Source organism: Protobothrops mucrosquamatus, unplaced genomic scaffold, assembly GCF_001527695.2.
Source record: "Protobothrops mucrosquamatus isolate PMUCROS unplaced genomic scaffold, P.Mucros_1.0 scaffold2273, whole genome shotgun sequence".
NCBI lineage: Eukaryota > Metazoa > Chordata > Lepidosauria > Squamata > Viperidae > Protobothrops > Protobothrops mucrosquamatus.
In genome coordinates, this window is record NW_015388362.1 from 90,825 (window position 1) to 106,486 (window position 15,662).

General features: G+C 39.1%; 1 protein-coding gene across 1 annotated transcript in view; it reads right to left on the reverse strand.

The window, feature by feature from the left end:
- FCER2 (Fc fragment of IgE receptor II) overlaps positions 1–10,375 on the reverse strand; it is a 14,424-nt gene extending 4,049 nt beyond the window's left edge. Inside the window, exons 1-7 of the mRNA XM_015824540.1 lie at positions 10,242–10,375; positions 6,588–6,707; positions 4,999–5,061; positions 4,093–4,146; positions 3,333–3,395; positions 1,253–1,342; positions 107–258 (exon numbers count right to left, since the gene is read on the reverse strand). Coding sequence (XP_015680026.1) covers positions 107–258; positions 1,253–1,342; positions 3,333–3,395; positions 4,093–4,146; positions 4,999–5,061; positions 6,588–6,707; positions 10,242–10,326 — 627 coding nt within the window. The 5' untranslated portion in view covers positions 10,327–10,375. The remainder of the gene's footprint in view (positions 1–106; positions 259–1,252; positions 1,343–3,332; positions 3,396–4,092; positions 4,147–4,998; positions 5,062–6,587; positions 6,708–10,241) is intronic.
- Between the last annotated feature and the right edge of the window lie 5,287 nt (positions 10,376–15,662).

Below are 15,662 nucleotides of genomic sequence, written 5' to 3' on the forward strand. Positions count from 1 at the left end.
GAGAGCTGAAGTTTCCTTCCCACAAATGTACTTCTTGAAGCAATGTGCATGGTTTAAGCTTGAGAAGTGGGAAATGCTTGATTATTAAACAGGAGCAGCTTATTACCTGCTCATTCCAATCATCAATGACAACCAGGTTGCCTCCATATTGCTCACATTTCGTGTGCGCAAAAGACCAGGCCTGACTCTCCATCTGGAAATAGTAGCATTTGTCTTTGTTCAGCAGCCAACCTTTTGGACATATCTGGCAGCCCGAAGCTATAAAAAAGTTGTAGATATTTAAAGAAGACAGATAATCACATATTCTAGAGTTGATTTTAATCATTAAAACCAATATTGTCAATGCTTGTGATAATTTGGTCCTGTCTGTAAATCTAAACGATCTATACAGTCTTGAAAATGAAGCCTAGGCCCAGATCCTGACTGGCAAAAACTGCAATACTGTATTTGCAGCTTTAAAAAAAACTTAATGTCTTTCAGAAGTTCTGCTCTGCAGATAATCAGATATAAGACCTCCTGTTTGAAATTGACTCTAAGGTTGTTGCTGCTATACTGGCCTCCCTGTTGCTCAACAATATCCCTACCAAACTGCTTAGATTTGATTGCCAGATGGCTTATAGCTCTTGGGACTTTGATCTGCCCCCAGATGGCATGAAGTGTGAGTCAGTCCAGAAGTTCATCACCACCAGACATTCAGGGGCCTAACCTATGTCACATACACATTGGGGACTATGCATTAGACCTGGTTTGTATCTCAGAGCAGTCACAATCTGTGACTGCTTTGCCATAATCAGGTCATTCTCTTATCACCTTTTCAGCTTGCTAATGCTGCTGCCACCATGTGGCCAGGGGGAAACTATAGATTGGTCCACCACAGTTGACTTGGGAGTTCCAGGGTGGATTATTTTTTCCCCCTTAGGTTCTATGGGTGGTTTGACTGAGGCCTTGGTCAGAACCTGGAACCAAATATATTAATTTGTATCTATCTCATTTAAATAACCAGAGAAGATGCATAATAATGTGTGGTACTGTAACCAATGCTTTGGTGGTAGGCATGTGGTAAAACTGGTCTACAGTTCAAAACTATAACTTGTGAACTTTCATTTGTACTTGTATTGTTTAATTCAAAAGTCAACAGCCTAGTATCAAACACAAGCTTTCTTCAACACTGCCTCTATTTCAACTAGATTGAGTGCTTAACTCTGAAGGAGTAACATTTTATGAACTGACGGACAGAGGAATTGTATCTTACCGTTAATCTTATGGACTGCATTGATTAATTTAACGACTGTCTCCACATTTTCGTTACTTTGAGTCTCTATCCGTTTTATGTTTTGGTTCACTAAAAGAACAAATATATAGGAAAACAATTAAATGGAAATAGAACTTGATGTAACTCAACTTCTTTCAATCTGTGCCTTCCAGATATGTTGAAACTCCTGTACCCATCATATCCTATTAGTTGAAGAGTTTCAGTTCCAAGACATCTGGTGGGCACCGGATTGGAGAAGGTTAGCCATTGATATATTGATGCAGAGGAGAATTCAAAGAAAGAAAACCATTAAAGGTCATATGGCATACTCAAGAGAAGGTAAGTCTACAACCATTCTTCCTGTCACCCAGAATTTTGATGATAAGCAACGTATGGCTGGAAGAATTTTCCATCTTCCATTTTTCCATTAATGCAAAGATGGATTTCTGGCAGAACGTGCTTTCACTATGGCTGGAAAATCATCTTGTCAAAACCATCTTGTCAAAACCATCTTGTCAAAACAAAGTCCAGAGTAGCTTCTGACCCAGCACCATCTTTGGGGCCAGAAATCCAATAGCATGCACATTCAGAATTGGATCACTGTCATGAATCACTCCTATTCTACTGGACAATCCAGCAGCAAAATCAGGATTTTTTTTAAACCATTGCAGTTACAAAAAACAAATACTATACAAATGCAAAATAAATGTGTAATGAAAAATTAGAGTGACTGCCTCAACTCCCACTCCATAAATTTCAGCAATTATGCAAAACTAAGTAAGCTTATCATTCCTATTAAACATAAGGTTTTGGTTTATTTATTTTCAGTGAAAAAATATAAATGTGTAAGATTTTATCATTGTTTTATCTGATATATAGATTAAAAATGAATTGTACACATATTTTTTGCCCAACCCTAATGCCCATGAATTTGTTAGTTTTATTTAAATGGGAGTCACACAGCTTCATTTTTTATTTTGAGAGTTTATAGTACCACAAAGTCTGAGAACTCCTGGTTTAGATACTGAGTAATCTTATTGCTTTTCATACATTTCCTCTCATCAATACTGGGAAAGCATGAAAATTGGTTTTAGTTTTATATTTTTTTCTCATGCCATTTTCTGCATGTAAAGTTATTTATATGTAGGCATGGAAGAGAGAAAAAATATCATCATTCTGTTCCTTAAATTCACCTCTGCAGTACATGCTGGTGGCAGTAATCCAGCCTTCCTCAATCGGGACTTTTCCAGCTGTGCTGAAACCAAAGTTGTTGGACTTTCAACCAGTACAATACTGTCAATATTCTAATTTCTATGTATCTAGAAGACATTTAACACTGAACAATTTCTTGTTTATTCAGTTGTTAACTTATTTATGCTTCCTTCCCATGTTAAAACCGTGTTGATATAGAAATTTTGATAATCTGTGGCCATTTTAAATAAAAACAGTTACATATTTATTTAAGAAACCCAGAAAAATTAACATCCTTTGACTAATTTATTCCATCCTTTGCATTTCATGAGTGCTTTCCGTTTATTTATTTATTTTCCATATTTACTTTCTTATTGGCTTGGAAAACTTATACATTGCCAGGAAAAAAAATCCTACTTTGCTGAAGATGTCATTAATTTCCTGGTTGATGATCAGAATATGAGTCCTTATGTTTGGCCAAAATGCTTTTTTGAAAAGTGTTCCTGGAAAACACGTCTGAATATGTGAAAGATTCACACAGCTGCTTTCTAACACAAGAGGACAGGGAGAGGAATTAGTGGACTGTTGATACTGATGTGTGTCCCTCCCAAGATCAGTCACCCAAGGCAGATCCCTCACTTTAATATTGGACCATCCTTGATAAGGGTAATTTGTCAAAGTTGTCCTTCAGAAAGAAAGACAATAGAGATACAGTGAACAGATCTTAGGAACTTAGACTGATGTTGCCAGGAATGACTCACAGTTTTCTATTTGGAACAATCCAAAGTAAATCTTATTCATGAAATTCCCAATTAACAAGCTCATCTATCCACCTTATCTTCCTTTCTCACCAGAAGCAAACCCGTATCTGCCTATAAAGACCACTTACCATCCTTTTTCATGCTATTGTGATCATCCTCCAGCTTTTTTAGGTTGTCATTTAGTACTGTTTCTGAAAAAAAAAGACACAGTAAACTGCAGTTGCTACTTTGAGAGAAAAGCCATTTTTAAGACTTGTGTATTTCCCTAAGCAAGAAAAAATAGGAGGTGCTAAGGGATTAGGTTATAGTGGTTTGATTTAAAACTAAATGTCAAGACCACAGTGGAAGCCCACTCCTTAATAAGCAGCACAATTGTAAATTCTGCTTAAAATTCCCCAGAGAACCAGTGCAGATGGTTCTCTATGCCCTAAGTTTAAAAATATGAATTGCTTTTTCTTCTCCCTCCTAGAATATCCTTGAAGAGTACTAGTCTCAGACCTTAATCCAATAAACCAGTTAATCCAATAAACCAGATCCCCATCCTAAGTGGGCATGAGCTCCCAATGACAAATTGCTTTATTAATTCATTCAGTTGGACATTAATCATTTTCTCCTAATAGCAGATGATCAGCCAAGGCATCCAACAGGATAAAGGAGACAAAAAATATTAAAATGGTGGTTATATGCCTTTGATTATAACCTCAACAGCATCATCTTGAATTTTTGACCCCTTTCCCCCAGACAATTAACAAAATATGGTTGCCCAGCAGCCAAAACAACATGTGATAGTTGGGGGAACAAAAGCAAAGGATGCTTGGCATAAGGAAGAAAGAAGTGAGGAGGAAACATCAGTTGGGATATCAGACACAAGATTTGGCTAATGCATACCCTGAGCAGAATGACTGGAGTCGAACTGCTGCAACTGCTTCTCTGTATTGAGACCTAGAAAAGACAGAATATTAGCCAGAGGGACCTAGTTCAAAGTTTAATGTTTTACCAGCCAGATAATGTACAATATATGGACTGACTGGAAATTATAAGATTGCTATCCCACTTTAAACCCCTCCATGGTCAGGTTTAGTTTTAGCAACTCTAGGAATTTATAATCCCAACCTCACTGGAAAACTTTCCCAGAAAACCCAGCCTCTTCTAGAAATCTCACCATGAATTTACTGTTAGTTTGTATGAGCAATGTGCATACACATCTCAATGAATTCAAAATTGGAATGTCCGCTTTCCATACCTATCAAAATGGTGATCATTAGTCTCTGATCAATATATATTACCAAGAAACAGGAAAATATATGACTGCTTTCTGAAATCCTGCATTTCTATTGTACAGTATTCTAGTTACTATTATCACTATGAAACTCTGTTGGCTAGCTTAAGGTAGCCTTTGCTAAGGCTACCTTAAGCCTTAGCATCCAGATCTGTACATTTCTAGAATACTGGTTAGGGAATTCTGACTGTTGAAATCCATACATCTTGAAGGTCCTTCGACTCAGAAGATTACATTGCCTATAGTATAATAGGTTGCATTATATTTTTTCATTGTTTTTCTAGAATTCAATGGTGAAATATAGGAAAGACATTTTCCCTAAAGACTGTATATTCACCCCCTTCCCCTTTTATGTAAGTCTACTTTTGCAGTTGCTTACAAAACATTTCTGCACACGTGAATCTGATTGGTTAGCTATTTCAATTATTGTTCTTTTAAAAGCTGATTTTTGTAATTGAGATAGAAATTACAATATATATATATAGCTGTTTAGAACAACAAAATGGAATTATTACCTTTTTTGGTCAGCAAAGTTTGATTCAAACGCAGCTCTTCTAGTTCCTTGGAAATCGTAGAATCTGAAGGAATAGGAAGACTGAATTTAGACATTGCATCAAACCGTGGTTTCCTGGATGAACTATAACTGTCCAGGTGAGCACCACAATTATACACTAAGCCACAAATCATCCTCTATAAATTACAGTAGCTGGGTATGCACTACTCAGTGAGCCAAATCAATTACATTGCACTCTATGTGACATGTTAAGCCTGGCCAAGACTAGTCAACTTGAAATGAACTAGTATGATTTTCACTTTGAGAGATAGACTGCCTCATTAGTATGGCTAGCAGTAGATTGTGGCTTCCTATGAAAGATAAAGAGGATGATCTCGAGCCTATAACAGAAAATAATATAAGTTTCTGACATGTTTCAAATGATTGTCTTCTTAAGGGATAAATGTGTGCTGCACAGTATCAGTCCACTGTCTTATATAAAGACTGTTATAATAAAAAGGTACAATTATTGACCAAATTTCTCCAGTTCAAGCACTGGTATTTCAGAATTTCATTGTCTTTTGCTAGCATGGAGATGGTATTCCTTCTACAATTAGGAAGAGCATGAGGTAAAGATGAAGGGGTGACAAGCAAAAGAGAATCTGAGTGACATCTAAAAAGAACCTGAGGCATCAATGAATAAGATGCATCTGTGGAGGAAGACGTGAGACATTAAGAAAAGGATAATATTTTCATTTAATACAATTTTATCCAACTTTTCTCATTAAAAAGAGTGGCTGATATCCTCTCTAACAATTAGCTAGCTATGGAGAGAAGCGTTTCACAATCTGTAGAGAAAAATGTGAGAAGGGATGGTGATTGGCTACCAGATGTGAGGTTCTGAATAAAGGCTTTCATGTGAAGTGTTCAGCTTGGGAATCGCGTGACGGGAAAAGAATGTCCATAACCAAGAGGCTGTATTGGGACCTGAGCAACCCCCCCCCCACATTATTTCCTACCGTATTTTTTTCCAGGACACTGAGATCAGCAGTCACAAAAAGCAAAGATTACTTTTCCCATCCCCAAACTTCATCAAACACAAAATAAATTGTAAGGTATTCTAAATAAAAAGTAAGGTATTCTGCTGGTCTCCATCCAACCAGCCCCAGCTAGCATGGCCAATAATCTGAATTGATGGCAATTGTTGATAGTATCCACGCAAATATTTCAATGACAAAACAGCTTCAGCTTGTAGAAAACCGAGTCGTAGTTTTTAGTCAATATGTTTAGTGAGTAGACGCTCTAAAAATAAATTATTTTCAAGTGCACATATAATTTAAAACACAACTGGGATACCTTGTTTCTGGTCTAGATTTTTTTTTTAAACAATGGCACCTCTCATCTCCCAAAATTCCCCAAGCTGAGACAAAATGTAGGAAATGCAGACTTAACACATCTGAAGGGAAATATTTTGAGGTGATCTTCCTTACTTATTTGTAAGGCACCAGACTATACCCTATTCTCTTTCTCCCTCTTTCCTTCACATCCAAGATCTGCTATTTTAGAATGGAGATACAGTAGATGAGCCAGCTTTTGACTCAGGAGCCATACATTTTGATGTCATTACAGCAATAATGATGATCCACAGCAAAAATGATGCAATGTTCACAAGAAAAATGATGGGCAGGGATACTCCTGAACCACCTCGGCAGCTTTGCGGCAGAAAACTACCTGTGGACAAAAAAACATGTTTTATGGAACCTACAGTGGTAAAACTAGGATAAGAATTCAATTATTAATACTATGGAAGAAAAACCACACTAAGTTCCGCATACTAGCTAAAATCCCATTCATTCTGGAATAATATTTGTATTAGCTTTTCTTTATAGCAGCAAAACATGCTTTTATACAGCTGGTTTCCTACATGGCATAAATTTGTATAATTATTAGGCTCTTTCTTCATCACATACATGAAATGGACTAGGAAAGACATGAGAATGTACACAGGGAAAAATTAACTGTCTTTGAAATGAAACACAACACATCAGAGTAAATGTTCTTAAACAACGGCACAATAAGAAAAGTACTATTTCTCTACAGCTTACTGCAGCTTTAGTGACTCCATCAACTTGAATGCACCAAATGGCTAACACTGTATTTTCTTGGTTTTTTTCCCCTTTGAAAACATTTCACTTCTCATCATCCAAGAAGCTTGGATGAGAAGCAAAACGTTTTCAAAGAAAAAAAAACCAAGACAGTCCAGCTGCCTTTTGGAAAAAGCACCTTTGGGTACCCCTCTGAACCTAGAGATCATTTCTATGTTACAAAGGAGATTTTGCTGTGCTTTCTGTCTTGCGCGCATAGTCTCTCTTTCTCCACAGAATCCTGAGAAATGATATTTGGGGGCGAGCAGGCAAGGAGTATTTATACTATAACAATAATTTGTCAGCTCCCATCAACTATCACACTCTCGCCAATATTGTTTAAAGCAGGGGTAGGCAACCTTGGCTCTTTTATGACTCGTGGACTTCAACTCCCAGAATTCCTGAGCCAACTGAGTTGAAGTCCACGAGTCATAAAAGAACCAAGGTTGCCTACCCTTGCTTTAAAGTATTGATTAAAAGAAGTTCTGAATGTCTGCTAAGAAAGTGCTAGTTTTCCCTTGAATCTTTTAAAAGCAACATCATTTGAATTTCATATCTCAGTATTAAGTTTTGAATATATATTTTAGCTACAGCTGTTAGAAATGCCTGAAGTATTTTTTAAAAAAAATCAGTCTACTACCAAACCATTTTATCTGTGAGATAAAATAGGCCAGGAAAAGATTAATTCTTTGATCTCTCAAGTACCATATTAGGTTCTTTATCTGATTTAGTAACTTTAGAGCAGTGTTTCTCAACCTTGACAATTTTAAGGCATGTGGACTTCAACTCCCAGAATTCCACAGCCAGCAATGCTGGCTGTGGAATTCTGGGAGCTGAAGTCCACATGCCTTAAAATTGTCAAGGTTGAGAAACACTGCTTTAGAGAGAAATGACATCTACATCACAAAGATGATTTCTGAGCTGCTTTTCAGCGTGAAAGCAGTAAGATAATAGCTAGGATGCCCACAATTCCCAGAATTCATTTGGGGAAACTTGTAGCTTAACTGTTTTAAACCTGATAAGAAGTCTTAATATACATGAATTAGATCTGGTCATCTTCTCTTCGTTCCAGAATACACGTGAATGCTTTGTGTTCTGAATCATTATGAATCTTGCTGATCCAGCAAAAGAGGTTATGACCAATTGATCACAGACTGATGAAAGCAGGAAGCAGCTGCCTTCGGTATGACCCAGAGAAAGGGAACAAACTAATTGTCCCCTGAAACATTGCACAACAAAGATCATATGGTTACAGGCCCAAGATGCTCTTGCACAGTAGTTCTCATCCTGTGGGTCGGGACCCCATTTGGGGTCGATCGACCATTTCATGGGGGTCGCCAAGCAAGGCTGTCCGCCATTTTTTTGTCCGCCATTTCCCCCCCTTTTCCAGCGGGTGCCTTACCTCCCTTGGGCTGGGCCAGCTGGTGGTCGGCCTGCTCCGTCTCTGCCGCTTGCCAGCTATGCCTCGGCCGGCGCAGGGGGCGGAACCACGCATGCGCGCGCTCCCGGGCAGGGAAAGTCCTCGACTTACGACCGGTTGGGTAGTCCTCGACTTACGACCGGTTTAGTCCTTGACTTACGACCGGTTTAGTCCTCGACTTACGACCGGTTTAGTCTTCGACTTACGACTGGTTGGGGTCGCGGCATTAAAAAGGTTGAGAACCATTGCTCTTGCAGAACAGAAATGCATAGAAAGTTGCCTTAGGGTGGGGCCAGACTATCTGAACTGAGATTACTTTGATCCGCCTTACTAGTGTAGAGTTCAGAAGCAGCACATTAAAAAGGGAAAAGGCTCATTCTCTGGCCAGTTACCCTCTGTGGGTGTGATAATTGATATTCTCTAAGGGAAACTCAGGTACATGTTGCCTACAAAATACTGACCTAATTAGTAAATCAACTATGGCTGTTTAACCATGGTTAATTAAAGGAACTGCAACCATGTGGGTTTGCATGTGATGAAGTTCACATTATTTACAGTATACCTACTTTATAAGGATAAGCTTAGAAATCTTGTTTCATAAAATTACTGAACTTGAAGAATCAACTGAGGTCATCAACTCCATCCCTCTTCTCAATACAAGAATACAAATTAAACCATCCCAGAGAGATGATTGCCTAACTTATGCTTGACGACATCTAATGAAAAGGACATTTCAGGAAATGTTTAAGAAAGTTTGGTTGCTATCTCCTTGCTGTTGGAAGTGGAGATCAAAAATTGGAACATAAATTTATAAAGATTGGGCTTTGTCTTCAGGATCAGGTTAGGACTACAGGCCTTTCATCAGGTCAGACCATTGACCCATCTACCCCAGTGTTAGCTAGAGTGACTGACTGCTGATTCTCTCGGGGATAAAGACAGAGGATCCTCCCCGCACACCTTAGAACAGGGGTCCCCCAAGCCGCAGTCCGTGGAGCGGCACCGATCCGCAGCATGCCAAAAACTGGGCTGCAGGATGCAGAGAGCATGCAAAACCACGCTCCCTCCAGTCGTGGAAACAACACTCTCCACGAAATTGGTCCCTGGTGCCCAAACGTTTGGAGGTCACTACCTTAGAAGACAATTAAACCAGAGTTTTCTGGTATGCAAAACCATGTGATCCTTAACGCAGCTCATATGATGAATTATCCCTCCATATCAGCAAAGAACAGTTACTCTCAGTAAGCATGTACTTCAAGCAGCTAGAATTCTTCCCTCATCCTTTAATTTGCTAGATGGATGGAATGTTTAAATGTTTGGAAATAAGTGAAAATGGAAAGGGGTATTCTCGTTCTTCTCAGATCTCCACTCATTTCCCATAGCATGTACCTTTGCAATTTTTTTCCCGTTTATAGTCCAATTTTGCACAAATCCATTCATTAATAAGTCCCATCATGGTGAGTGAGGGTTATTGTCAGACACCATAAGTATAAGAATTGCGATCTTCATGTTATTGAAGAAGTTGTGGTGCTCTACCAAACTGGCAATCATTTTCATGAATAAGATCTTAAATAGCCAGCAGGAGATTGCACTGTTGTTCTAAGCTTCTCTCCATTTGGCTCTGAAAGCAGCTGTTTTTCTGGAAATTCTCCCCCCAAGAGGCACAAGTCAAAATTTCTGAATCCAGCTAGAGCTGGCAATTACCTGTTTTTTCAAATATCTTGCTTGGTTTCTTCCCCTGTTCCTCGGGTTCCTCGCATCTCTTATAGATACCCTGTGATGATTCCATTTTTCTCAGTCTCTGGAACCTGTGAGACTTTCAGCTATTTAATATAGTCTAAAGTTCTCCCAAGCTTTTTTCTGAGGAAAGGAAATGAGCATGAGTAGTCACTCTTCCTCTTTTCAGCTCAGAACTTCCACGAAGTTCTTAAAAACCATCCTCTGAAAATCCATCCTAATGCACTGGTTAACATGACTCCTAAGGGCTGCATTGGAATATGATGTTCAGTACTGCTTCAGTACTAAAGTGTCTGCTTTGTGCATGTCAGAATGAAAGTACAGATCTGGGTACCGTTCAAACCATCTGCGGATGTTGATTGGAAAACCCAGTGCTACACATGAGTAGTCCAAAACTATTTCAGCAGTATCAGACTTTTCTGGGAATCATGGACTCCTCCACATGGCAGCATTAAAGTGTTTTTCTGCTGCACAGGAGCCAGGAAGAAAATATGCCAACATAAAAATATGCCTGGATTTTTGCCTTGACAATGAAGCAGAATATGGGTTATATTCACAGGAGACATGAGGAGCAGGAAAAGCCTCTTTTGGTAATAGCCACCAATAGCAGAAGGTCTGTGGAGTGGAGTTTCCAGTCTGTGAAATTAGAAAACTGATACCAAAGGAATTGTTCTTCCCTGCTTCATCTCCATTTACTTCTTGGGGCAGAGAAGTACAGGTAGTCCTTGTTTAGTGACCACAATTAGGACTGGCAACACTGTCACTAAGCAAAGCAGTCACTAAGAGGGAAATCACTTGACCATGATTGTGCTTTTCTTTCCCCCACTCCCCTGCCATTTGGAATGCTCACCACAATGATGCTGGGATAATTAGCAAGAAGAGATTTAATGTTTATATTTATATTCATTGGAGAGGAAGGGATTGCAAGAGAGTAAGCAGGCACACAATGGGGAATGTTGTGGAGTGCACTAGTGGTTGCCAGTGTCGGCACATTGCTTTCAATGTGTGTACTCCATTGTGTGCCTGCTTACTCTCTTGTAATCCCTTCCTCTCCAATTTCTCTGCTCTGGGGGGTGGAGGCAGAAAAAAAAATAGTCAGGAACAGAATACCATGTACTGACAGTGATCATATGACTGAGGGACAGCTCTCCTGTAACTTCAAACAGTTGCTGAATAAAACAGCAAGGATAACCTGTAGAGAAGAACAGCTCCTTCAATGACACTTCTTCTGGCATCAGGAAGAAGAAATCTCCAACCATCCTTTATTAGAAAGAAATGGTGGCTGAATACTCAATTCCTGTCACTCCTCTGTAAGAAAAATATATAAAAGGAAGTGAATCTTCTTGCCACTAAGAAGACTGCCAACCAGAAGACCTACTTCCCCAATTCCCCAACCCTGCTTTTCTTGCTTACATCCAAAAAAAGCGACTGACCAAATTTCAGAAATAGAGCAAAGAAATAAAAGCTGTCTCTGCGGTGGCAGCAATAAGTTAAAAGCGGTATTGTCCATTTAAACCCTCTAAATATGGTGGTTGAAATATCTCCATTCAATAGTTAGCAGGTGATGCAGAAGAGCTCCGACACGCAGTCATGCCATGTCCCCGAGAGAGGTTCAGAAATCATATTGCAAAAATTTAGAGAGGAAGCAGAATCGTACCTGTCTCTTGGAGTGATTTGGCTAAACATGACTTATTGTTTGTTGAATATGAAAGATTCACTCACTGTACAAAAGCAGAAACCCCTAATAAGCATACATTTGCTGTCTATGCACATACTATATTCTATGCTTACAGGGCATAATTCAACTTTTCACGTACATGGAGAAAAGCAGCGGGAAAGCCTCTTCCCAAGGCTCAGCTAATATGTGAACACAGAAGGACAACCTCTCAAAGTAACTAATTCTGTTGAAGAAGTTCCTTAGTCCCCTTTTGCTTCACCAGAGAAATGAGCTGAATAATAATTGGAGAAAGCCATATTCTGCTGCAGGTTGGAGGAGTGGATGGATGGATGGATGGACAGATAGACAGATCTATTTCTTTTATATGTTTACAATCAAAGACAAAACAGAAACAAGCAAACCCAATGATAAACCTAACCAAAGATTGTATGCTAAAACAGTATAGTGAGTACATTAAAAATACATGTATTTAATAAAATTACTACACTATTAAGTGCTGGAAACAACTAGTAATTAAACAGAATTTGGAGATTCTTCCAGATATTTCAAATGGCCTTTCAGCTAGTAATATTCTCTGTCTCTGAGCTACCATAATTATGAGTTACTAGAGGCAATATCAGCTCAGTTCACTTAGCCATGTGAAAAGGGCAACCCAAAATCACAGGAGAAACAGATTCTATTTCCTATATAATGGACATGATAAATTCACTTTCCTCCAACAGTGAGGATGGCAAAACATTAAACCGAGCAAACGCAAAATGTCTCCTGTGAATTAGATAACGAGTATTAACTACATAGTTGTCATAGAAGAACGGTCTTCCAGAAGACCTCCCCTTACAAACAAGGTAGGGTTGTATTTCAGTTATGCTGAATATTGTTCTTCAGGGCCCATTGCTCCAGCTCTAACCAAACTATCTTGGTCAAGCCATAACATTTTAAACCTAGATCAATATGTTGGAAAAAAAGTCTTCATTAGGGTCCAGTCCTAGCTGGGAATAAATAAAATGGAGACTGCTTTAGAAAGAAGGTTGTAGTTTATTAAAGAGCAGAACCACAAAACATGAGGCTCTGACCACATGTAGCTGACCACATGTAGCTGGAAGTGGTGGGTTTTTACACTTTCTTGGGGTTTGTGTTTAAGGTTTCTGTTCCTGTGGCATGAACTTTGACCTGACGTTCAGTGTACCTTTCTGGGGGCTATTAAGAAAAACTGGGCCTGCTTCTCTGCCTTTAAGATCCTTTGAGGAAATATAATATTCTGCCTTTTAATATTTCCAAAATATTTCTTTCTCTGGGGGGGTGCTGTCCTCCTACAAATACTTACCTTCCCAGAAGACATAAAACTATATTATAAGTAAAGGAATCCAAAGAACTGCCATCAAAAACAAATCTGAGAGTAATATAAAATATTGTACTAGATGCACGCTCAGTGCAGACAATAGATTCTGAAATGGCCCCCTTCATTTTTAATGGCAAAACCAGCATCCAGTTAGCTGTTTTTAAAAATCCCAAAATTATTCTCAGGGTAGTTGATTCTTTGTTTTAAATTTTATTCAGCATGGCCTCTGGAGTGAGACCAGCATGCATGGGTACTCAAAAGCAACAATGATAGAAATTAGTGCTACGGTACTAAGTCACAGCTGAGTATCACAGATAGTGATTTCCATTTTGCAACAACTACAAGTGAGCTGTCTGTCTCCCAGAGTATCTGTCTGGCTACTTTGATTGTGCAGGGTTGGGGCACTCTGGCTTCCTTTGACTAAACAATTAAACAATCTATTGGGACCCCAGGCACTCTCCTTCATTCCCTCCAAGTTCTGGGTGTCCCCCCACTCTGGTGTTGTTTAGAAGAATGATGAAAACCTGGCTCTTCATCCAGACTAGAATGAAGTGAAACCCTGGGTAAGATTCCCCCCTCTCCCATTCTTGCCATATTTTATCTTTTTTCTTCCATTGATTTTGTTGTAATTTCTTTGTTTCGATTGTTATGAGCTGCCCAGAGTTGTTGGGAATCAGGAGGCGTACAAAATTAAAAGTAAATAAATCTGCCTGGCAGAGCATGGGAACTATACTGTAAAGGAGAAGAGTGACAGGTGATTCTCTGCCACTACACTTCACTTCATTTCACAGCCTTTCCCCTTCCTCAACTATCAGCTGTCAGTTGGGGCAGGTCTGCCCAAAGGGAAAGACCACCATTCCATTCCCTTTTGATTCGTATTGAGTCAAGGGTAGCTAGTGCCTTTGAGCCTTCCTCCGCCTCTAAAGGATATCAGTGAGAAAAGCCAGCAATTTTCTGAAAAGACCATGCTTGGCAGAAATTATTGCTCCAGATCAGGGGTGTCAAACTGCTGGCCCGTGGGCCGGTTTCATCATACCGAAGCCACGCCGACCCCATTGCCGGCAATGCAAAAAGAGTCATGACACGTCGCAACACGTCACGTGACATGGGGAGTTTGATACCCGTGCTCCAGAGACTTCAGAATAATTGAAGCTTTCCATCATCATATCTTCCAGTCCCTTTCAAAGATCTGCAGCAGCTTTGGAAAACATCATCCACATCTTCTCCGTGGTTGGCTGAATAACAGTGGGGAAAGTCATTTATTTGTTGCTCCATTTATTATACCTGGATGTTCTTGATAACATTGCTGAGATCTTTCATTAGAATTTTTAAGCAGGAATGAATGTCATCAAAAGACAGTGCCATTCCTGCCATGCCATCAAGATCTTGCAGCATCTGAATCGTGTCTGTTGGGGCAGAATTTCAGAAGAAAGAGGTTGTGAAACTAATGAGACCAGGTTCATTTTTGGTTGTATTCATCCCTCTGACATTTCTCAAGAAATGGCATTCCTTAGAATTATGTAACTAATGGAACACTTCTCCCTCTTTGCTTTCTACTTCTTGACTGGAGTACATGAGTCATAAGTACTCAAAGGAATTGGTTTGATAAACTTCATACAGCTCTGGCCTAATTTTTCCTATCAAAAAGGCATGCTCCGATAATGTATTGAGTTGGATTGTTTTTTTTGTGTGTGTTTGTGTTATAAATGCATCATATTACTTATTGTTTAATTATAAAAATTAATAAAATTTTATTTTAAAAAAAAGGCGTGCTTAACTCTTTCCCACCTTCCCGATATCTATCACAAATTATCCTTCTTTCCAATACTTTTTCCTCCTGGAACTTTCTATGTGCAGTATGTAGACTTTACAAGGAGAAATGAGTTGAACGGAATAGATGAGCTAGGCAGCTGAAGCATCATATAGCAGTGTCTTTCTCCTTTCTTTTCGCATTCTAATGCCTTTATTTTTGGAGATCCTTCTCATCTGAAGTGAGATGTGTGCATCTGAGGAGAAGGCCTCTGAATCCTGTCACTACTCTTGGAAAGTACTGTTAACAAGGTAGGCGGAAGAAGATTTGGATCTAGGAATTTCTGATAGATCTCTGGGCATAACCGCTTATATATAATATCTATGTTAAAGCCCACTTGTTAACTATTAAGCCTGGTTTTTTGATCATGCTCAAAATAACTTTGGGCCAAGTTATTGGCAATTCACCTCCACTCAATTACAAACTAATTCTGACTTCATTTCTTCCACTCCTGCCTCCACACAGTAACAAACAGCCATTCTTAGAGCTGTTGGGGAAAGTGCCTAGTTACAAAACTGCCAACATGTTGGTGATGGTTTATTATTTGTTGTTCACAACAAT